General features: G+C 43.9%; 1 protein-coding gene across 3 annotated transcripts in view; it reads right to left on the bottom strand.

Moving 5' to 3' along the window:
• Positions 1-24,735, bottom strand: part of LOC132260271 (methylcytosine dioxygenase TET) — a 51,609-nt gene that overhangs the window by 8,986 nt on the left and 17,888 nt on the right. For 2 of the 3 annotated variants that reach the window (XM_059758286.1, XM_059758285.1), the window contains exons 4-5: positions 15,339-15,425; positions 1,064-1,360 (exon numbers count right to left, since the gene is read on the bottom strand). In XM_059758286.1, the coding sequence (XP_059614269.1) occupies positions 1,064-1,360; positions 15,339-15,425 (384 nt within the window). Of the gene's footprint in view, positions 1-1,063; positions 1,361-5,023; positions 5,153-15,338; positions 15,426-24,735 lie in introns of those variants that run through there. The other variant, XM_059758287.1, reaches the window with a different exon arrangement.

Below are 24,735 nucleotides of genomic sequence, written 5' to 3'. Positions count from 1 at the left end.
TAGATCGAAGGTGCGCAATTGCTTTGCGCAAAAAGATGCAGGCGAGCGCGAGACGACCCTTGGGGATGGAGTTTTCGCTGGGGGTCACAGGGCGTCCGTGGGTGGATGAAAATCTCACCGACACGTGGTTAATTTCAATTTACACCGCCAGACAGACTACCAGGCAGCTCCACTGCCAATTTAGCTGTTTTGGCGCTGGCCAAAGAGCAATTTACACCGCCGAGTGTGTCGATGCGGGACGACCAAAATTCACCCTCCAGCGACACCCTCGCGTCCCAGTGAGAGAGAGCTTTCGGCCTTGATAAGATTATCCCTAAACAGATCAAGTCACCAACTCGGTTACCGTCTTTAATTAGCCTCTGATCGCATCTGCAATCTGCTTCTCACCCTGATCTCTTGGCCAGAATGTGTGTCCCTTTGATCCCCTTCTAATTCAACCCGCTGCACTTCTCACAGGCTCTCCACCAGAGTGTGTGTCTATTTGGCCATCAGCGCCACTCGAGAAGAGCCTGCAATCCCTTGAGTGGTTTCAATTAAGAGCCAACTTGCAAGAGACACGAGAGACGGAGCTTTTCACAAGGCGCCTTTCATGTTACACTCTCGATGCGTGTGAGCTTTCATCATCCCTTGTGCACAATGACGCGCCGTATATGGATTTTAATGAAAACCACCCTCCCACGATGCGGCGGCTTTGCGAAAACTTTTCTGCCAACTCTCTCTCTGAGACGGAAATTAAATTGAATCTCAATATTTGCAAAGTTTTTCGATTAGTTTTATCCACTTTTATATACGCCACTCGCATTTCCAAGAGGAGCTTCGCCTCTATTATCCCTGTGAGCTTTTTCTCTTGTGCACAATTTTTATTCCAATCCTGTCGCTGCTCCCTTGGAGCGCTCAAAAAGGGCACTTTTTATATATCCACCAACTGCTATGCAGAACAATTGAGGTCTCTCCTTTCACTATGAATTTCGCCCGGCTTCGTGGTCCACAAAGTTTTTGATTGCATTTCCCCGTCGTGTCACGGCGGAGGTCAGAGAATATGAATTGTGCGGGAGACACTCACCATGGGCTGTTGCGGTTGATCCTTCATGGTTTGTACTGTGGTTCCTCCTGCCGACACGGCCTGCTGCTGCGGCTGGTTCTGCTGATTGTGCTGCGCCTGGGCCACCACGGGCGGATTCACGACGCCTCCTCCTGCACTCCCGGACACGACCACGAGCTGGTTGGTCGTGGACGCGGTGGTGGTGTTTGGCGACGGCTGGGGCACGGCTGCCGGTGCTGGGCTGATGGAGGACGTGGGTGGCTGCGGACGTGGTGAAATCACCGCCCCGAACTTGAGTGCCTTCCGACCGCGAACACTCTGCAAAGAAAAGCGCACAAAGGCTCAGTGAAATATGCCTAATAGTTGGGCATTACATTTGGAAAGGAGGAGGCAATTTGTCATGCCTGACGCTCTCTGACTGCGGCACAAAATGAAAATTTATGACACTCATTTGATCAAGTATGACGTATTTTAGTTAAGGGATATTACAGCTTTCAGAAAGCTCAATAGAAATACATTGTGAAGATTAGAAAATGCATTAATTGTCTCCATGACAGTTTTCACATTTCTATCAATAATTCAAATTATCATATTCGCTTTCCCCTATGCAATTTCAGACGCCATTTATCACTCATCCCCACTGATCCATTTCATCCACCTTCAATTTCATTTTCATCCCCGCACAACCACTGATTTACAGCCGCTCGGGATTCACTTGGACAGTGAAAAATCCCCGTCCGAGAGCAACTAATTGGGCACAAGAAGCGCGTAAGCTCAGTCACTTCATCCCTTAATCCCCTCGAGAAGGTCGAGGTACACCTAAATATATTTGCTTTCTCTCTCTCATAAACTCTCGAGGGGCTTTGTCAGGAGTTATTAGAACAAGAGGAGTGACGAGACTTTAAATTAAAATATCTCCACTTAATTTCAATGGTAATTCCTTCGTCTGAACAATTTCAGAGAGCTTTAATAACGACCATTGGAGAGGCACAAAAAAGGGCCACATTTTCCGCAACAGAGAATCCAAGAAAACATTTCTTATGAACCCAATTCACTGATCACTCAGTGGTCTTCACAGAATCTTTCTTTCTCTCTCCCTGCGAAATTGTTATTTTGCTGGCAAATTTCCATTTCGCTACCCATAGACACACAATTGCGTAGGATTGGACAGGCTGCAAAAATATTATTATCTCCCTTTTCTTTGTTGTTTCGAGACATGTTAGTTTAGGTCCTCAATGTAAATTTTCTTCTCCCTGTCCAGGCGGCTTTTCTCTCACCCAATCAATTGCCTACAACTCTCTGGATTTAACCATGAAACTTTGCATTGTTTGGTACTTTATTCCCTCAACCCACCACAGAAAACTCAATTCTTAAGTGATTTTCACCACAAATTTCGACCAACAGTGCAAATTGTGAGAGAAATTTTCTGCCATAAGTCTTGAGCAAAATTCCCAGGTCAGGTATTTGCACAAGTCAGCACGAGAAATCCCTGGGGATTGAGGGTGAGGTGAGATGCCCATGGACTTTTTGTTTACCTAAACAAAACCTCCCCGAAATTTCCATAATTGCAAATAAAGTGCCCAAACATTATACACTGAAAATACCCAAATTTCTCCACCGCGAATACACAAATTTCTCAACTCAGCAAAACATCTCTAACACGCGAATCATGAGCTGTTGTTTTTCCAGCTCCAGTTTGCATAATTTTCATAACAATTCTCAATGCAACTTCCTGGCTTATTCTCAAGGATATCTGAATAGTTAAATTGATCTTCAGCAATTTATGATATGTCACACAGAAAGCTAAGCTTCGTGGCCACTTAGCAATGTTCTTTTAATGCTGATCTCTTACTCTGTCTCACTCTATCTCTATGGTGGCACATGACAAAATCCACCAAGGATTAAACTGACAATAGAGTGCGAAGAGAGCTTTCCAATTAAGCTCAACGTCATTCTCTACTCCCAGAGACATGCGAATTGAATCAATTTCCCCCCTTTAGGGCCGTCAATATACACAGAGTCCACATTCTCCCCCTGATCAATAGCCCAGGTCGGATGGGACACGGTGCAACAAAAGGAAGTGAATTGCACATGAGAATTCAGCACGAGAGTCTCCGGGTCAATAGAAAATTCCCATGAATATGCTGATGAAATTGGATTTAGTGAGACGAGAGCGAGTGGAGCTTCGCGAGACTTGCATCCCCTAGTCAAAATTACCAATTTAACTTTAATCAAGAAACCATAAATTTCCTCTCTCAGGGCTACTTCCTCTCCTCCTTTTGGGATTCTCTCTAGAGCACATAAAACTTTTCCCATATACACACACACTCACTGCTATATGGGGAGAAAATGTACAGTGCAAGAACAATGAATTCTCCAAAGTACATGGAGACGGTCCAATATTGAGGCTTATGGGCGATGCGTTCAACCGCAACATTTTCTTGCAGTGGCGAACTTGGGATTTTCAGCCAATCTGTGAGAGGATTTTTGCTTTTTTTCGGATCAATAAATTGCACGATTGAACCGGAGAGCATTGATAAATTATCCAATGGGTATTTCGCAAAAGCGAAAACGACCGAAGACGAGAGGCTCCGCCAAGATTAATTGATAATGAGGCATGCCAAAAAAGGGTGAACAAGTCCCAGACACGGAGTAATAATAGTCCGCAAGAGGCGAAAGAGGCGCAAGAAAGGAGAATATTGGCAAAAAGGAATGGCACACGGGATAAAAAAAAACCACACACAATTTATACTCTCTCGGCCCTTTCTTATACAATGGGAGATTGCTGGAATATAATGAGTTCCAAAGTTTATTATTTAAGAGCTCCTCGCCGAAAGGAGGTGTGTCGTCATGCCTTTGGCCTCGCGCGGGGGTGGCCAGAACCGCAGAGAGGAAATAAGTTTCTGCATAACTTTCCCACAAATGCCCCAACACACACACACACACTCACATTCCTTTTGCGAATATCTATATTAATTGTGCACGTCATCTCTTTCAGTATTTATGAATGATTTTAATTAAGAATCACTCCTAATTTATACGGAGCGAAAGTTTCCCTCACACTCAAAAACTCAATTGAGCTTTGCTGATAAAAGGGGACCAATTCCCGAGTTTTCCGAGGGAAAGTGATGAAAAATCGCAGAAAGTTTATATAATCCGATACTCATTATTTCATGTATATTTGCCTAAAGCTCAAGCCACGATTTCAATTTGAGAGAAACTTTTGCTCAAACACTTGAAGATATTTTCAAACTCCAAGAATTATTCAAATATGTTGGTTTATTAAGCGACGCCTTCATCAAGTATCATCGTAAAAACATTTTCAAAGGAGATTCAAATGGAAGAAGAAATGTTTTTCACATGAAATAATAAATATTTCCTTATAAATTCAATGAGAACTAGAAAATTTGTTATTGAAATGTTAATGATTGATAATTAACCTTTCTTCTGCATCTTCTAGAGAAGCAATAGAAATTGCTCTTTGGGATTATGAAGTACACAATTCAGTCCTCTGAATGGCATGAAAGAAATATTCCCGCTAATTGCCTTGCTTTAAGTTTCTCCCACTCCCTCAAAGGAAGACTTCTCCCTTCCCACTGGCGCCCAGATAAGAGCTGGAGCTCTTTAAGAAGTGATTAAGTGGGGTTGGCATTCCTCTGAGGGATCTCATTTGAATGGAGCACCAACGGGGGTGGCAAAAGGCGCCCTCGAGGACTGACACTCAATTGTCTCATGCAGACAGAGATGGATGAGTTGGGGGTGAAAAATCGACTGGATGCAATTTGTTTTTGGGCGGCGAAAAAAAAGCCAGCGTAGCGGCACGGAAAAAAGCGATCGCCCGGAGGGAAGTTTTCATTTTTCATGTAAGCAAGCATTAGCATAAAAATCGATTTTTTATCCCCTACACTGAGGCCGCATAGAATTGCGGCGTTTTGCACGTTTTGTGTCGTACGCGATGGAGAAAATGTGAATGGGAGTAACCTTCAAAAATGCCGTTGAACACGCCAAACACTCTCCCAGAGCTCTGGAGATGAGGAGAAATCCTTGGGCACAAGCGTCTTGCTTCTTATTTAGCAACACAAGATACTCTCTGGAGGATTTGCACTCAAATCACTTCGCGGACACGACAAAAACAATGAACCGGTGCGCGATGGCTTTCAAGAGCTTCGCCTTAAGTCAACACAGGCACGCGAATTGGCCACGCTGTGGAAGTTTGCTGTTTTGCTGCAGTGATTGAGGAAAGCTCTCTCCGTGTGCGTTCGGGAGCGTCAGCAAGTCCTGACTGTGTGTTTTTTTTTTGGGGAAAATGTGGCTCTTCAAACTGGGCGACAAAAACCGTCTCAATGGTCGAGAAGTTCTGAGAAGACTGAGCTGGGCCAGAACGGCGGCGAGTCTCACCAGTCGGAGAGTTTTGCTCGCAAAAGTGGGGAGAGACTCCGTGGCCGTGCGGAGGAGCAAAACCAGCCATTTGGTGATGTCTTCTTCTCTTTCATGGCCTTTTCGCATACACTCTCACACGCTTTTCGTAGCCAAACGCGGAGTGTCGCGAAGTGAGGGTGGCCGTCGCGCAAGACAAGGACAGCGCACACGCCACAGGGCCTCCGCCGCGCGCCAGACTGGAGAAGTCTGGCGAGACACGAGCCGGGAGATGCCTCCCTCGGGGGTGTCATGGGAGACACGCACGCTGTGCGTCTGCTTCACACCACACCTGACCACACGCTCATCTTCCGCATTGCCCGCCAGAGCTTTTGCCAAAAGCTCCACACTTTACACATTAATTTGAGTCACTCAAACTGACGAGTGAAAATTGCATCAACAGAAGCTTCTTAAAGCCCCAAGAGTTTCAGAGTAAATCCATCATCACTTTTTAATGTCCACAGCCTTGATCCACAAAAAAAAGCTCCGCGATAATAGCACGTCGTCAAAATTAACAGAGCTTGAGAGGAATCTGTAAGAAAAGGCATCACAGCGCTATTATGGCAGTTTAGCGTCTTCTGTTCTCCCTCTGCTTATGGCAAATGCAAGAAAATTGTAAAATAAATAAGAGGAGAGATTCATCTCATCTCTTCTCACATCCGCAAGTCATTTAATTGTACTTTTTTCATCTCCTCCTTTGGTGGATGAGCGACACGAGGCAAAAAAGAGCTCTATTCCTGGCCTGTGCTCACTTTTTTTTTAATCATATTTTAACATACATTTGCCACCATATAGCGTTATCAGAGCTCTCTGTGCTCTTTTCAATAAATTCTGGTCTGTGTTCAATTACGGCATGCAAATTAAAATTAATTACATGTTGCCCAGACCGAGAGGGCGAACGTGTGTGAGTGTGTGTGTGTGTTTGAGGCAAGAGAAGAAAGGAGATACGAAATGGGGAGCAATTTTGCAGCGTGTATGTTGTATGGGAGAATTTATCTACAGCATAGCCAGAGCATGTACTGCATCTCCTTGTATAGGCACCGGGAGGACCTCTTGTCCCTCCCCAAATCACATGTGGGTGGGTGCGCGACCACGTCTGTGTAGGTGAGTCCCAGCAAGGATATCAGCAGCTCCACCATCTAAGAGAGACTCCCAGTATTGATTTTACTTAATGGAAAATGCTGTGAGCGTCCAAAGCTCGACGCCCAATATCACGGGCGCAGCATTTCACACATTGTGGCTGAGCATGATTCCTTGCGATTCTTATAACATATTTAATACCAGCTCCCCAAAAACAAGGACCTGTGATTCGATGTCACTCCAGCTCAGTCGATGGGTGATCAAGTGCAGGGACATTAATTGAAATTTCACAATTAGCCAACCAAGAAAGTTGCCACTTTGTCGTCAAAGTCGATCCTGTGTGTAAGGAAAAGGTGCAGAGGAGCATTAAGATTGATAAATGAGCTTGTTATTGGGAGTGAAAACTTCCCTTTTATGTCATTAAGATAGAGAGAGAGAGAGAGAGAGAGCGCTAAAGTACATTTTCAACGTGAAATTACTTTAATATCCGGCGATGAAATTTCGCTACATTTTTCACCCCCATTCCGCGCGATCCAGCGACACAGGGTAGGTCATAAATATTGATGGAGTGCCCTGAGACACGCTGAAAAGCTCTCACAGTCGAAAGTGCTTAATTTTAAATACTCTGTGCAATATTAATTGCCAGGGCTTATGCGATATTCGCATTGCTTTGGTGCTCTGTCAAAAAGGCACAACTTATATAAATCATACACAGTCAAGTGCTCGAGTAGTTTCAGTAATTTTGGAATTTAAAACCACATAATCTTTAATTCAATGCCATGCAAAATACAACATCAATTGAATCACAGTCGTGATATTAATTTCACTGAATGAAATTGATTGAAAGGAGAGGATTTAAAGCGCACTAATATAGAGCAAACACAGTGAAAAGTGCACAAAGTTCCCTCGTGTATTATGGTCAGACTAATTTGCACTGTGTGGCTGTTTTTGCGGACTGTTTGCCATTTGTTTGGCTCAATGGGACGAACGCGCGATTCTGGTGGAACGAAATTGCATTCTCACTATCACTGGCATTGCTATGTGTAGTTCGCGAGTGGAGGAGCTCTGAAAGGAGCGAGAGAGAGAGAGAGACAGAGATGGCAAAGTGCAAAAGAACAAATGGACAAGCGGACAGAAATGCATGTAAACAGATGTAATTATTTAATACGACTCCGCTTCAACATAAATACGAACAAGCCAACATACACCATTAAGAGAATCTCTTGGGTTTTGTATACTGTACAAGAAAAAAGGAAAAGTGTGCGCGTTCACTAGAAATTCTATGCTGAGGCAATGCCAAGAACATTGGCAGACGAGCTATCGTGGTTCAAGTAATAACAGTGTGAGTATTAAATCAAAACAAAACTGCTGCCAGAGAGCTAAAATCGAAAGCGAAATAGCGCAAAAGGGAGAGATTAAATTATAAAAAATGCAAAATCCCAGTAAATATTGCGGAGACTCTGGTAAATATAGCACAACAACAGCAACTATAACCACAGACTGAAAAAAGAGCAGCAAAATTCACTATTTCATGTATTCTTTCTCCGTTTTTTTTGTAAACAGTCCAGTTTTTTTGTTGGCAGCAAAAAAGTGCGGGAAAATAACGCGCGAAAAACCCTTTTGGGAGGAAATTAAAAATAATAAAAATTGAAATTTACGATCGTGGCGAACTTTCGCGAACTTCCCTTTCCCAAAACAACGCGCTGGAAACAATGCCCAGAATCCGCGCGAGCACTTGCAGAACAGCCACGAGCAAAAAGCGCCTCTCCAATGGAGGAACGCGAAAAAAGAACCATCAAGAGACATTCCCAACAAAAGAACCTTTTGGCATCGCGCAGCAAAACAAAAATATATGTACAAAAAAGCCACCCAATGGCTTTTGTGTTCGTTTAAATTTTTGCCATTTTTTCGCATTGTTGAATTTCTTTCGCATAAATAATGCCCTATAAAATATTCCATTTGCCAAGGCGAGCGTTACATGAAAGAACTTACGCGATCTCCAGACGCATTGAAAATATTTTCAGCGATTTCGCGCTCTTCTTATTTTAGTATCCCTTAAAAAGAAGACACACGAGATTTTCAGTTTGTCTTGCTTTTTTTCTTATATATTTTGGCAAACAACAACGGCGATTTCTTTATTTATTAGTGTGTTTTTTATTGTCTTTCTTCAAATACTCTTAGCGCTACTTTCTTAGTAATTATGCAAAATAATGCTAAGAATGTTAACGATGCTGGCGATTTCTCTCCCTCTCTTGTTGAAAATACTTTCACACGAAGCGTCATTTCAACAGTCGTAAAAAGAGATTGTAAATTATTTTAAATGCATTTGCAAATTTTCTCAATATTTATTTACACTCCTTTGAACTCAATCGCATGTGTTATTATTACTGGTTCTTGTGAAAAACGCTAAATCCTTCGGCATGCAAATGTTTCATGTTCAAACACACAAAAGCGCGCCAATCTTGTTCTTTTATTTAAACCCAGAGATGATTGATTGTCTGAGAATATAAATTGAAAATATCCTCATTAAATTCGACATTGTCGAGAGATTGAATGTCTTTTTCTTTTAGTAGAAAAGAAAAGCCTCGAAATGTCATTTGCATCAGTCGTTTCTCGCAAAACTGATCAATATAATCAGCCTGAACTCAACTGTGCAATTTAATTACACTCCTATTTTGGCACTTCTGCACGAGGAAGCTTTCAGCTCAAGTTCTGCGAACAATTTTCCTAGTATCGATCCTCCTTCTCAGACTCTCTTTGCCTGGGCTCTTGATAATTTGCCAAGTTTGACGTGTTATTGTTTCTTAATTTAATATCACAGTGGGTGGCTCTCGGTCGCTTCTGAAAGCCCATTGTTCAGGCGGAGTTTGTGGTGCAGCAAAGGAGCTCCTGGCCATATTGCCAGAGTGCACCTAATGAATGGGGAGTTGCACAAGCTATTTGGCTCGGGTCAAGCACACCCAAAGACATGTGTGCTCACCCAAAGTGAATATAATAATTCACTTTATTAACCGGAGAAGTCCAATAAGTCAAAGGGTTTTTGTGTGATGCCGCACAATGGAAATTTCTCGTGCTATCGCCATGAGTCCTAGGCATTGGGGCTTCTGCTCGAGACTCCCTTTGTGCGTCGCCAGCATCCAACAATGGACCGATTGAGGCAATGAGACACCCCTGGGAAATCCCCTCGGCCTTCCCACACATTACCCCACATGAGCACCAGGCGTCGCCCTTGCAGCTCAAAGGGATCCGTATTAAATTGATAGGATGCAAATGCGAGTTATTTTAATCATCAACCACACACCATCAATCAACTGAAATGAACACTCTGAAGGAAACCAATTGCACAAGTGTTGAAAAAAATTGATAATTGCATTATTTATTCAATGCAAAAGTGGTTTATAGAACAATGTAAGCTACTTTTCCCACAGATTGCGTCCATAAAGAGTGCAAATACAACCCCTTCCCAGAATCGCGCAGTATCTTTCGCGAAGAGGCAATTTATGACTCAAGCCATTAGAGTCGCTATCGCTCAAGTATCAGACGAAGGAGGAGTGCTCGCGATATCGCAGAATATTGCCAGTGTGCATGAGTCAACCTTGAACCCGCGAACTATGCAGATTTGAGGAGTTTCCTCTCCATCCCATTCTTCAAGGCTGCAACAATGCGATTGTTGGGAGAAAAAACCCGTTTGAGAAGCAATTTTAAAATTCCTTTTGCTCTCATCTTCCTTATAGTTGAGATCACACGCCACATTTCTCAAGAAAAGTTGATAATTTTCACCACAAAACCCATAAGAAGAATGTCACACACAATTCGTCTGATGAGCTGCACTTTTACCAATGCAACGTTTCGTCCTGCTGAAAAATTACTGTCGCCCCAAAACAACCTCTCTCTCTCTCTCTCTCTGATGTTGGAGTTTTATTTATGAACATGGGAATTTTGTGCACATAAATAATCATTACCGTCATTATTTTGATCTTAGGTTGGAAACAAGTTCGGGGTCGTCTTCCATACCTTTCTGGCTTTTCCACTATATTATCACACTCTATGTCTTGCTTTTGCTTTTCGCATTTCCTCTCCAGACTCTCTTTTTCGTCTTTTTGCTCGCCATCCTCCCAACTATTCTCTGCTATATAGCCATAGTTGTTACCGGTTTTTTCAGCGTACTACATCCATTGTTTCCTTTTTTATCCCCATTTCAGCTCTCGCCTCAAACCTCTCGCACTGCCTTTTATGCACTCTCTGCAAAGGCAATTTGCTCGCCCCCTTCCTTATTTTTTACCCGAAAGGGTGGCCAACTGGCTGAGTGTTGTGTGGTGGTAAAAAGGGCTCATTAGCGCCACGAAAATTATCCCTGGGGGTGGCAATTTTCCCGCGCGCGCGAAATTTTCCCGAGTCTCATTGCCAAGGAAACTCGCAGGCAATTTAACGTGATCTGGTCAGATATAATGATAAGGCGATAGTTGAGGCAATTCCGATAATTGCACACGGAGAATTAATTAGAGAGCAATATCTGCAACTTCTCCTCCCATCGTCAGATGCTCAACCACACCGAGCGCGCCAAGCGCGCACTTTTCAGGCTCCAGTGCCGTAGTGAAGCATTAATTGTCCAGAAATTCCCCAGGAACATCTTCAGCGCCCCCCAGCAATCACTACGCCACTGAGACAGCCGCCCAGGATGCCTCCCAACTCCAACGGCCCTTCGCCAATGGTGTGTGTGTTTGTACCTTCAGAAAAGGACCCCGAAGGCGGCCGACGGCAGAATCGACTCATGAGCGCACTGCGCAGAAATCAATACAAAAATCCAAAATTTATTATTTCCCCAACTCAGACACACACGAACCACCCCATAACTCCTAATAACGCAATTTATGGGTACACGTTAACAGCATCCACCGCCAGGACTAAATGATTTATACGATTATATTAGTTGCGCGCCAGAGGAAAAGTCGCGAACGGAAATGATCGCACAATTTCCTTGGCTGGAGTTCTTCTTTCTTCTTTTTTTCCCATCCCTCTTTCTGCAGACAATTAGAATTCCATCTCAGAGTTCGGTGTGGAATTCATTATAGAATGACTCCCTTTAATTGACGCAGATAAATAGAATACGTGACTGTCATTAGAAGAGAGACGGGAAAAAGTGAAATTTGACAAAATCAGCTGAGATGTGGAACGTCTGGAATTGGCGCGGGCATAAATCACCTGCCCGTGTCACTAATGAGACACAACTCAAGAACCATCGCCGTGGAGTGAGACATCAAACGAGGAATCTCGCTGCCTCATTCATTGAATTTCCCGCTGAGAGACATGAAGATGGAATCCGCGTGGCATATCTCAAATCCACCGCACGCCCGGAATCTCCCGAGGCATCGCATGCGGAAGACTTGTGCACCTGAACTTGTGAACCCCGCCGTGGCCCAGTGTTGGCAATAAACAAACCAAATCAGCCCCACATAATATTCATAAGACACCCGACACACTCTCCAGGGACTGCGCGTTCCAATAAGTACATTATGTAATAAATACGTGCTGCTGTGAACACAAACAGCCACTGAATGAAAGAAGAGAGAATCATCGGTGGACTGATTGGATAAGTCCGCCGTTTTGGAATACATTCCGAAGTCAGTGAAGTCAATGAATTGTACTAAATGTGCGCCAGGTTATTGAATCTTTTCAGTTTTCATCCAATATTTCTGCAAGAATCCATTTAAAATCGCTTTTTGACGTGTCTTTTTGATCATAACCTAAAAATATTGCCAGGAGATTTTGAAAGACTTTCGTTGGAAGCTTTCTGGATTACAGAATCATCTGTTATTGCTTTGTCATTGAATTCATAATTGCTGATTCAGTGCCAAAGTCGCTTAGAAAGATTTCTAAATAACCATTTTCCAGATCCAAATGATTATTTTTGAGGTTACGTTTAATTCTAACACAATTTGAAGTGTTTCTTGTCCTCAAAGGATCAAAATAACAATGTTTATTGCCTCTAAATGCCTTATTATGCCAATAATTTGCGATCTTTCCGACTTCAGCACAAGAATTGAATCGTCACATAACCTCGAAAAGTATTTTTATGATTCTTCCTACGTAAGAAATCCACAGAAATGGGATAGTTTATCAGTAAAAGAAGCACTCAAGAAATGAATATTATAAGTTTTTGAACACTTCCACTGAATTGTCTGTATTATCTTCCCCTTGGTTAATCCTTCCCCTTTATATCCAGTTGCAAACTACCTTTTCGCGTTTGTTTCCACAAAAACGGTCCTTTTCACTCTGCCAACCGAGGCGGAAGGTGGCGAAAAGGATGAAATCACGGCGAGGATGAAAGATGGTGATGTGAGCCGAGGAGAGACACAAACCGACAAACATTTCCCTGGGTGATTTTGGGTATTGTGACGCGGAGCGGGAGCATCGTGGGGAATTGTTGTGTGGCTGAGTATATAAAAAGTGAAACTCTTCATCTTGCCACAGCACAGATGTTTTCTGTCGGCGACGCGCGTGCAATAAATGTGTGCGAATTTCCTCCGCACTTTTATTTCTCTGTTTTATATCACCCATCATTGAGGAGGGTTCCTGTGAGCCTTCTTCTCCTTCTCTCTCTCTCTCGCACTGCCTCTGCAATTGATCCACCACGGAAGACACTCGGGTCTTGGGATAGGTCGCGGTCTACCTTTTTTATTGCACCCAAGCCGCTCCTCTTCTTCATGTGCGACCCGAAGAAGCTCCAGCCGATATCCTATCTCTCTCGACCGCGCGCAGATTTCAGCCCAAATGGTGATTCATGGACAATATATATTGGCAAGAAAAAACTGGCGCCAATTTATCGCTCGCAGTCATTTCTAATGCAAAAATTCCTCCTCTTTTTCGCAGAATTCCCAATGAGACAGCGTGTCTTGGGAAAAAGTCGCACAAAGAAGTGCGGCGAAAACTATAAATTGTCCCAAGCAGACAAATTTAATTATTCCCTCTCATTCGCAAAAGTCAAATTAATATCCACAACAACACATATCGCCAGCCTGAGCGCTATGGAAATGGTTCCCATATCAACCCACAGAATGGTGAATTGCAGTGCCCAAAGTGCGTGTGCAGTTGCGAGATTCTCGTCTCGCACAGCAATTTACATCAATTTTTCAGCTCATCTTCGCTCGCAATTCCTCGGGAGAATTTTTTTGCAGCCGAAAGAAGGCGCACAAGTCGCCGAATGCATTGATGGGGCGCGTCTCTGGAGGGAGCATGAAAGAGGCAGGGCACGAAAAAAGCGGGAAAGTTGATGAGAAAAAGGTGAACTCTGCGCACGAGTCCGCGTGGGGATCACTCTTGAGAATGCCAAGAAAATATGTTGGCAATTCGCAATTTGATGGCAGTAAATTGCTGGGGCAAATTAAAATCCCAGCGAATTGAGTGGGTGGCATTCTCATGGGGCCACTTTGCCACGTCGCGACGCCCGCATTTTGCTGCCAAATGGCTAATTTTGGAATTTAATCAAAATCTGACGAGCTTTTTTCTCGCTTCATGCATTCGCAAGATGAAATTTTGATTGTGTAATTTAATTTATGCACCAAATCTCTTATCTTCCCGCCGATTCTCGCGCTGGCAAAACTTTCTAAACTGGATTTCTATGTCATGGATTAATTCGTACACCAATGAAGAGGACAATTCAGTCAGTTTCAGAGGTTTCAGGGCACCATTAATTCTCACCCCCATCATTGCTTATCAGCCAGTGGCGTAGGAACTATCAATGGGATTCAAAATTACGAGTAAACTGTGATTTGCTGACATTGTATTTAACAAAATTCTATGATAAAAATCATTACTGATTCTATGATTTTCTCAAATTCTATTTCGCACATTTATTTGATCTTGAATTGCAGTCAAATGCATAAAACGCCTCTTTAATAAACATATGAAATTCAGATTTTCCTAAAATCTTATCAGTCTTTGAATGAATTTTCATTATTATTTGTCATATTTTTGAATTTTTCACTCAAAAACTTTAAATAAAAGTTCGTTTAGAATACGAAAAGTTGATTTTTACGACTTATTTGCAACAAATGTACTTAAAAATTAACTTTGAAAAATAATATTCTCGATTTTTCAATTAAATTTACCATATTTTAGTCCAAAACTTTGCAAAATTTGCAACTTTCTCTCCTGTAAAAGGACAATTTTGACTTTCGTCGGATTGAAAATCGAGACGCCACTGCGTTTCAGCACGAACGAAGGACTGCAGCGAAAGCACGGCTTCACATTGGGAGCAATAAATTAAGAAAATTTTCATTACAATCTCTCTTCGCACACAATGGACGAAAGTTCACCCCAAAGTGCACAATAGAGTCAGGGTGGCCCGGGAAAAGCCACCAGAGGTGATATTTGCGCCTTTATTGCCATCGAGTGGATTCACAGGTACGAATAATTGGCAAAAATGTGCAAAAGTGTTTCACACTCATTAAATTCTCTACGCCAAAAGAGAGAAAGAGCGAGAGAGAGAATTAATTAGACACACAGGGAGGGATATTCATAAATTCAGCAACTTTCCTTCGCGCTAAATTGAATAATTTTCCGTATATGATATTGAAAATTATATCGTCATCGTAAATTATCGCAATATTCCTAACTGCTACTCCTGGATATCTTCTGAGAGCCCCGAAGCGAGTAATTGACTCGATAAATCTTCATCTGCGTCTGCTTTCAGCACTTTTAAACTATTCACATCGCTTAGGAAGATGGTGAATTTCTTCTTTGCATATATGAGAAATCATTGTGTCATTTCAGTGTGCATAAGAAAAAAAATGCCACTTACCGATCGGTTTGAGCTTCCGCCTCTGCCCTTGCCGCGTCCTCGTCGGGATTCGCCCCTAATAAGAGTCCCATCTGCGCCATAGATGAGCTGCAATGTAAACAGAGAGAGCCAAGGGTGAGGAAACTGTCATAAACACCATGACTTACAATATTTGCAAGTCTGTCTGAAAACAGTTTGTCTTATGCTGATTAAAACACAACATATATTCCAAATATGAGCACTTGAGAGAATGTCTCTCTTGCCAGCAAAATCTTGGCATCATCATTGACAAAAGTGTGTGGAAATTTATGATAGTTTTTCCCTACTTTTGCAACTATATATTGATTCATAAGTAGCCATGAGCTTTGCCCGCATCCAATGCGTGGAGCATTGAACTCTTGAAAAACAGCCGCCATGGCTTCAGACGCATTTCGCAGAGGCTTTGCGCGTTGCAACGGACTTTCGTCAGCATGTGTGTGGTTGGTTTTGAGCTTCACTTAGGGAGAAAAGCTTCCACGCGTCACCTCTACCAACCGCCAGATGTCTCGAGGTGCTCCAAAGATCGACCATCGCGCCAGAGAGAGTCGAGTGAAGGGTGGAAATTCGACTGCAACTGCCGCCTTTGGAACGTGCCACAAATTTACCTTGTATGGCCATATTTCGGGGGTTTTTCATCTTCTATTTTTGTCACACTCCACACATGGTGGGATTTGGGCTGCATGGAAATCCACTGGCAGATGGTGACAATTTTTCGGGAGATGAACATTGAGAGAGACGCAGAGAAAAGTCTCAGCAATAGAAATAACAAACATATTCTCTACATATATATTCTCTCAAATGCACGGATTTTGGGTTTTGGCGGGATTTTTTTCTCCTTTCCTTTTCAGCTCTTGAGAAAAGACTCGGAGAAAAAAATCCCATCGGGTGTGAATCAAATTGAGGATTTATCGAGGCTGTAAATGCGATTTTCACCCGAGGACACCTGGCCACAATATCGCAGATCTTATGGCAAGTCTCGGGGGGTTCGGAGACAGCGGATGTTTAGATTATTTTCAGACGATTCTCATCTGCATGTCTCCCGTTTCCAGACGCTCGCGTCATGCCTGAAAACTGACACGATTTTCTGTCCTCAAAAATACCTTATTTGGTCTCAAAGTGTCATTGACACTTGGATGGCTTTTTCATGCAGGATTTTCGACAGACAAATTCCCAGAAAGATGGAAAAATATTTCACTAGTGCGCGCCCGCAACAGTGAAGCTGTATATCCTTATCTTCCCTTCACTTCACACACACAAAATTCACTCATTAAATTCACAATAAAACAACATATGAAGTGTCTTGGGGATTTATCGCAAATGCTCAAGTCACCCAAATCTCTCGCTTCCTTTCCGCTTTTTGCCATTATTTCATGCCAACGACATATGTCCTCATCTCCAGATGAGTTGTACCAAATGCTTAACTCGTGGAAAACGACACATTTCCCGCCCAGCGACAATGGGTTAAAACCCCAGTTTTAACAGTCACATTATCGAAATTAAAATACAACACTCATTATGTTCCTTATCACGACAATAAAGCTCATAATTAATCTCACGAGCTCATCTGGGGGTGAAAAAAAGTCCCAATTTACAAGCTTTAAGGGCCAGACAATGTGAGACAATTCTCACCCATCGTCGGGGCGTTGTGACAAACTTTTCAAGAGCTTTCTTTTCCCCACTCAACACGCACACACACCTCACGCCAAGTTCCGCAACATGAAATTGTAATTTACCAATTTCCATGAATTTACGGCGAAGTGTTCGTGGGAGTTCTTCGCTGGGGAGGCGGCGGCGCGCACCAGATGAGAGTTTGAGACACTGAGCGATTTATTTATAGAGAATCCACTCCAGCCAATGTTGATGGTTCGGAGAAAATTGTGTGTCAAGTCACACGAAAGCCATCAAATGGGAAACAGATTCATATTGGTATGGGGGCGGCAGACAAATTTTTGGGCCGAAAGAGTGCGCGCGGCAAAAGTGGAAAATTGGGTATGTAGGTTAAGTTCAGTGTGTGCTTTTGGGGTGAGAGCGAGCGAGAGAGAGGGAGAAAGCATTTGTGGGGAGCCACGGCGCCAATGAGGAGAGAATTTTCATCATACTTTTCCGCAGCCACCCCCGTGAGGCACATTTTGAATAAACGCCACCCATCATGAATGAGCGTCTAGACGACCCCGGAAATCCACGTCTGTGCGTCTTAATAAATTCATTAAATCCCATGTTTTGTCTGATATTGCCCCAAAATACCAACCCCTCGCATCCATTTGCCTCACTCTCTCCCCCATTTTTGGTATTTCGCTGAGAGCTGACTGAGGATGAGGAGATCCGTCATTTGCCACCCTCCGCAGTATTCGGGCCACCCGCCAGGCCCTTAAGCCCTTGGGAAACCTAATTTGGGATAGATAGAGCGAGGTCTGTGACCACAACAACCCCCACACCACCTCATATCGCCTCCAGATGAACCGCAAATGCATCAGAAGCTCTACTTTCTCTTCCAGTCACAACAATAACCACCCTTTCAGGGAACACAATAGTCAATATTTACAAAGAAATCACACACTTTTACATTTAATTTGGGTGTTTGGACTCTCATAGACAAATTCTCAAGTACACGGGCAAAGCCCCCATTAAGTGGAAAGACCCATTAAGCTTAACGGATCTCTGAAGAAAGGTGCGTGTCCATCTGACCACGAACGCGGCCAGGATTGAGCGGCATGGGAGACAGAGGCCACGAAGGGCCCCCGTGGCATATCTTGCGGTTACTGTTGGCAGAGGTTAGTTCTGTTTTGGCCACACACACGCATCCCAAAATCTCCCTCACGCATCTGGGCTGGTGTGGCGGATAAGACGGTATCATCATAAACAGCTGATATTGAGACGGATGGCGCGGCAACAAAGCCCGCCTCGTCCGGAGAGCGTCAAATAAAAGCTTACTCATCCACGGTGGGGTGACTCGGCGGCTCATAAATCCACATCAGGGCGCCACATGGAGCCCTCCCTTTTCGGAATCCCCACATGAAAAATGCCTCAGACACGCCACAATTGAGAGAATCTCTCCCCCCGGAGATATTTCCACTCTCATCCGTTTGTTTGTTGTGTCTGTTGTTATCAATATGCCACAGAGGAATCCACTGTGTGTGGGTGTGGGGCGAGAGCACCCCAGATTCGGAGGGGATTCTTATACATATTTGATGGGTCTGAAGGTTAACCCCAGAGCTCCATCATCGGGGTGGTTTCTCCGTCTTTTCCTTCGGATGTTTTTACAACTTCCTGGGCGTCTGGAGAGTGAGCACAGAGAGAGCATGGTAATGTTCGCCATGTCTCTGCCATTTCGAGCCCTCCGCCCCCCATTCCCCAGGGGAGCACGTCAACGAGACAATAAAGTGGCACCGGTGTGGAGCTCCATTAGGAGAGTTCGTGATGATGAACTTGAGGATGTCGGACGAAACGCCGGCGACCGCCGAAAATACCCCACGAATTGATCCACCTGAGGAGCGACTGGGTATTTTGGGAGCACCCACAGTTGACCTAGACATCGCGCAGACGGTTTTTTACGTGACGCCATCGAGGCAGAAATAGCCATTCACCCCGCGTGCACTTTTTCCGTTTTTATTTTGATCCCATCTTCCCGCCTCTCTTCGCCACACACTCACCCCATCGCGTATGCAAATTGGTGGGGCCCCAATTTGTGGTCTCACATCAATGGACTGCTCGCGTGGCGGATTTTGCGTGCAAAGGATGGATCCGCAATTGAGTAACAGGTGTGGCGCGCTGATAAACAAATTGTCAGGTGATTTCAACCCCTGGAAGTAATCACCCTCCTCAGAGAGCCAGAGAGAAAACCCCGCCAAGAAGCCCGCTTTTGAATGCATTTCCAATTGCGCGACCCTCGCGCGAGCAATTTCCCCCAAAGAAACCACATCTTTTCCCAGGGTGTGTGTGCGGAAAAGGGTTGGGAGAAGCCGGGGCACCTGCAGTGGATCAACAACTCAATTGATGTGCGGTGTGACTTTGAGGGGTTTGACTTTGGCCCATAAGAAGCACCCCTAATTTCTCAATCATCACTCTGCGATTCTGTCACCACGTGAGAGTGGCCAAAATGCGCCCTTCCGCGTGTGGGGAGAGATTCCAGGTGCCTACCTCAATGTGACACCACTTAGACGCCGACTAACCCCCTTGTCAGTCACCCCCTATTTACACATTAACGCCTTCACATCCTCCCCCGGGCAGAAATACAATCCAATCCTGAGAACAATGCCTAGCGAATTGTAGGGGCGCGTGTGGATCCCGCAACGCCCCGCAAAAGTGCACCCTTCCCACCCGCAAGAGATAAATGATGGGAAAATTGCGGACTTTTCTCGGAGCTTTGATAGCATTGTCAAGATTTTAAAGCTCCACAACAACACACGCTATCTAAAATCCATCTGACACTGAGTCAAAGCTTCATTTGTCGAATGATGATGTCAACATTCTTATGTGGGGAGCGAGCCACCCTCCCCGAATGGCCTGGTTTGGGGGGCGGCTCATGAAGACGACAGTGACGACGTTATTTGCTGGGTGTAAATGGCGTTGATAAGGGTTGTGTGAGGGTCCCACTCGCCACCCCTCCGGAAGACACAGACAAAACTCGCCCCCAGGGCGGAAAACCCGCCCGAGGGAGAGCTGTACATAAATTTTATGGTCTCGAAGGAGAGGCAAGGAGAAAAAAAAAGGATGAAGACGGATCTCTGACGTGCGACACGCCGCCTGCACGGGGGTATAAAAATTTTTTGGGTGGCAAGACATGCAAGTTGGGTCAGGTTCGGATGTCTGGGCGCGTCTTTATGTACCATCTCCGCCCCGGCACAGACTCCCAATAAAATCACCCCCCAAACGGAGGGTTGTGGAGAGTCATAAACGGAGCCCAGATTGCACACGGCGCGTAAACAATTGCCCCGGATTTCCACTCAACTTCCTCCGCACGCTGAGGGATTTTTCCAATCGGAAAATCACTCTTCTGCACTGGATGTTTAAGCCGAGGCGGCGCACATGGGTTGGGGGGGAGGGTGGTTTTCCTCAGAAGGTGTGTGAGTGTGTGTAAAATAATGGGTGAAATATTACAACACGTGTCTCAAATCCCAAAGTGGCCAGTCACTGAGCAATTCGGCCAGATGTTCAACCGTAATTAATCTTCGAACTCACATAATTTTCCATCTAATCGGACCATTATTTCACATTTCCCTTCACCGGGCCTGTGTGCATTGGGCAAAAATGGAACTATATTTTCCAGCAAACTTCGGCGCAAATGCCGTCTTTCTCACATTAAATTAACTTTGCCCGCGCGCTGTTTTGCCCGAAGGGAGGAGAGAAAAAAATACACCCACTAACAGGATGGGGATTAATTACGCGTAGGAGGGCAAGTGTGAAATCCATTTTACCTACACTCAGCAGTCCATCTGCATAAAATTTATCTTCACACACACACGCATTAAAGTTCAGTCGAAAGTGGTTAGACGCAATAATAACCAACCCTCTAAAGCAGTGTCCAAGCAAAGCAACTTATTCAGAGAGAATATTTTACAGCCAGATAAATAATTGAGAAGCAATTCACTGACCAAGAGTGCCGTATTTGTTCGCCCCCGGGCGCGGGGGTTGCGCGGGGTGAGAGAGAGTGAGAGCCTTTTAATGTGTGCTTTGAAAGCTCACCCCTGAAAATCTCCCTCGGGCGTATGTATGTATATTTCATGAAAAGGAATCGATTTAATAACTATTTACGCATTTTCCTGATGGCTCAGATAGAAAACATTGCGGGATAGCAGGAGATATTTTCTCGAAAACACCACAGGAAACTACACACTGAGAGTGGAAAAAGCAAGGAGAAAAACAATGAAAAAAAATTTATGCATTGAGGACATTTTATTTTTATTTTCCTCCTCCCCGGGCCTCTTTTTTCCTTGTTCTTCCTCCTCTCTTTCTCCCTCTCTCTGTGGCTTTCTTGGGTGAGCAGAGAGAGAGAGAAAAAGAGCGATATCGCCCATCGGGGAAAATGGTCGAATCGCATACGACTCGTGCCAGCAGGACATTAAGATCCTTTCACATCGATTAAAATTATATTTACGCAATTCCTTTCTACATTCTTCGGAATATCAACTTCCTGTTTCTCCTCCTTGAAAATTACTCCAATTGACTCACTCTATTACTATTATTAATTTCGTTATACTCACAGAGAGAGCAGTGCCGAGGAAACTTTATGTAATGCCATTGTTAATTCTCCTCGTGCCGCCCCCCATTCCTCCCCATCTCTGCCACCCTCTCCCCCTTGGCTCTTTCACTCTCCAACAATCACTCGAGAATGATGTGAGTGAGCTTGAAAATTTAATTAAATTTTAATCGAATCAGTGTACGCGTAATTGGATATGCGTATGGGATACATTTTATACATAGAGACGCAGAAATGTCCTCTCATCCTTCCTCAAGCTTCACCCGTTCTATTTATTTGAGTGCATTGAATAAAAATTTAATTAAAAACTCAAGAGAGGAGAAACTGCTATTGATGCTATACGCAAAGGTAAAAGGTAAAAAGAGGGAGGATATATTCTGCTCTCTCTCTCCATAGCAATGTCATGTTTGTTCATATATATTGTTAATTCCATTTAGCATGTGGAAAACTCTTCAAAAGCAAACTCACAACAAGCCGGAGAATTTAATCAAAAACTCATGCATTGGCTGAAGTGCACAAAAGCTCTCTCATTCTCTCTGTTCACGTGCAAAATCAACCCTCCCAAAATGTCCATGTGCATCACAATGAGAGCCTATAATTTATTGGACAAGGCATCGGGATCAATGCGAGGGTCAGACATGGAGTATTTTTACTGGAAGTATGAGAAATCGGGGATGTTTTGGACAAAAGTTAATGGTTTTTCATGAACAACACAAGACTTTCTCGTTAAGACCGGAAAATTAATGGGCTTCCATAGTTGAAAATCGTAGAATTATGACGACTTTTATTCGCTCTCTCTCTCTCTCGTTAATTAACGATCGAATTCAGTATGGAATCCTTTACTATTGTCTTTCAGTGTTGCATCCTTTCGTATAAAACAATTCTGTATCTTGGACAAAAAAACAACCCTGTGATTTTAAGCTGATAAAGTAGTGTAGAAAAATCGATTTTCACGATGCTTTCATTCGAATTGTGTGCACATTGAAAGCCAAAATGCTGCTAATCCTCCACATCCGCACAACCCCTCAAATCGCCTGGATTCCTCTCTGTGCGGCAATCAAAGTGGTCAGGATGGCAATATTCCTCAGCGTATCCCTGGCATGTACATAGAAGTGCGTACGTGGTTGTAATGCGATGCTACGCGCAATGGCGGATATTTCCAGCATAAAATAGGGTGGCGAGCATATAATTCACTATGTGCGTCGTACATAGCAAAATGCAGTGGAAAAAGCAGCATAATACAGAGTGGCGTAAGCAGCAATGGTGGAAAGTATTGATTTTATATTCCCATGTATTTGTCGTCCTGCGACTTTCTCTCTACAAAACATCGGCATGAGAATTGCAATTGCGAGAGCTCGCAAATCATTTCTTTCACAGCAATCATCTTCTCCATAAATTGGACACTGATGATTCTGTAATCGATAATTCCCCACAATTCCTCAAATCTGTGTCCAATCGCTGAGCAATTTCCTCCCTCTCATCTCTCTCTGGTCCAAAGCTTGTCCGCAAAGTGCCAACGTCGGCAAATGTTGTGTGGCGAGGGGCGGAAAATGCGTACGAAAATGCAATTACGGGGGCGAAAGGTGGACGGGCGCCCTCCTCAAGGGTGGAATGAAAGAGAAAGTGGCCGATTGGGGAGCGAAATCAGTGGGGTGCAACCCACATTTGCAGAGAGTAGGTCAGCGGAATTGTTTTAAATTGAGGGATGATTTGCATGGTGGTGTTTCTTCCCAAAATGACAGGAAGAATCCTTCACCCTCTGCACAACCCACCCAAGAGACCGCCTCTCTGCCTTCACCTATGGAATCAATCAAACTTTCACTGCAAGAATTCCGTGCAGAAGAGAGAGAAACTCTCTGGCACTGTACATAAAAGCCCAGGGAGAATCCTGGGAGGGAAAATGCGTCCGCATGCAGGCTTTGCCAACCCATGGCGGAGTCTTCAGCATTTTATCTCCACCGAAGCACCATCGAGAGTGTGTAGTTAAAAAGTTGAGTGAATTATATGGCACATAGGAGAAGAGAGAGAGTGTCTTATGTACCCATGGCGGATTCGTACATAGGACGCCGCTCTATGGCAAGGAAATTGTGTACGAAAATCAACTAATACCAATACACCAGGGGGTGACTGGAAAAATCGATACTAGCGAAAGTGACTCATTCAGCGCTCTGAGCACAACTTTTCCTCGTGGACCCAATGGCAAAAGTGGCCGCCAGAGTGGAAAAACCATCCTGCGAATTAATTATGCATCATTTCAAATGCTGACGCATTAGAAATTGAATTTGGAAACCGTCGAATTTGGACACCTGCAGACTTCTCTCTCTCTCTCTCTCTTTCCCACTCTCGCCCAGAGCTAATCTCCTCTTTCTCCTCCAGCTTTGGGACATTCGCGGGAAAATTACGGGAAAGTTGGACTGAATGAAAAATTTATAAAACGATTGCTGAAGAATAAATTTTGCACGGCATGAATATATTCACGCACTTTGCGTCAGAGTTTTCAGAGTGAAAAGTTCTCTAAAGTATGTATTTGGTTCAAGGGGTTAATCATAACGTAGTTCTCTAGGTACATAATATTGCGAAATCAGTAAAAGCTCCATTTTCCCCTGGGAAAAGTGCCATAAATGGCTAAAAAATTCCAACTATAATGTATTGAAATTGACAATTTGTTTGACTTTTCCAACATTTATCTATACTCGCTTCGAGATTAAACCACCCCCGCCGTGATGGTGTCCAAGTTTCAGGAGAAATCATGGTGAATGTGGAAAATTGGGAATTTGTGGCACAACTTTTGCCATTTTACGACAAATTTCTTCCCCGACCAGAGTGTGTGTGTGTCGCTGACGTCTTATTTTTGCCCAGGAGCCCAGGTCAAAAAGGGTGAGTTTTGGGGGCGCCCGCAAGAAGAAAGGAGAGCCTGGAAATTGATTTTAAGCATCGAAAGTGTCACAACCCCCATCGATTCCCATTTCACTTTACAATTTATCGCTTTTATGGCTGTATTTTTAGTGTTTGATGCCACACACAAAATCCACCCTCTCTCTTTTCCGTAATATTTTTATAGTTCTGCGACACTTTCGATGGGGAGGTGAATGGGATGGGGTTAAATGTGCCAATTCTCCGGCACACTCACATACACACGTGGACAAAACGAGAGAAGTTCTAGAGTTGGGATGGTAGAAGATG

The sequence above is a fragment of the Phlebotomus argentipes genome, unplaced genomic scaffold (assembly GCF_947086385.1).
Source record: "Phlebotomus argentipes unplaced genomic scaffold, Phlebotomus argentipes genome assembly scaffold_18, whole genome shotgun sequence".
NCBI lineage: Eukaryota > Metazoa > Arthropoda > Insecta > Diptera > Psychodidae > Phlebotomus > Phlebotomus argentipes.
The sequence above is the reverse complement of the archived record's forward strand: the minus strand, read 5'-3'. Positions and strand labels throughout refer to the sequence as shown.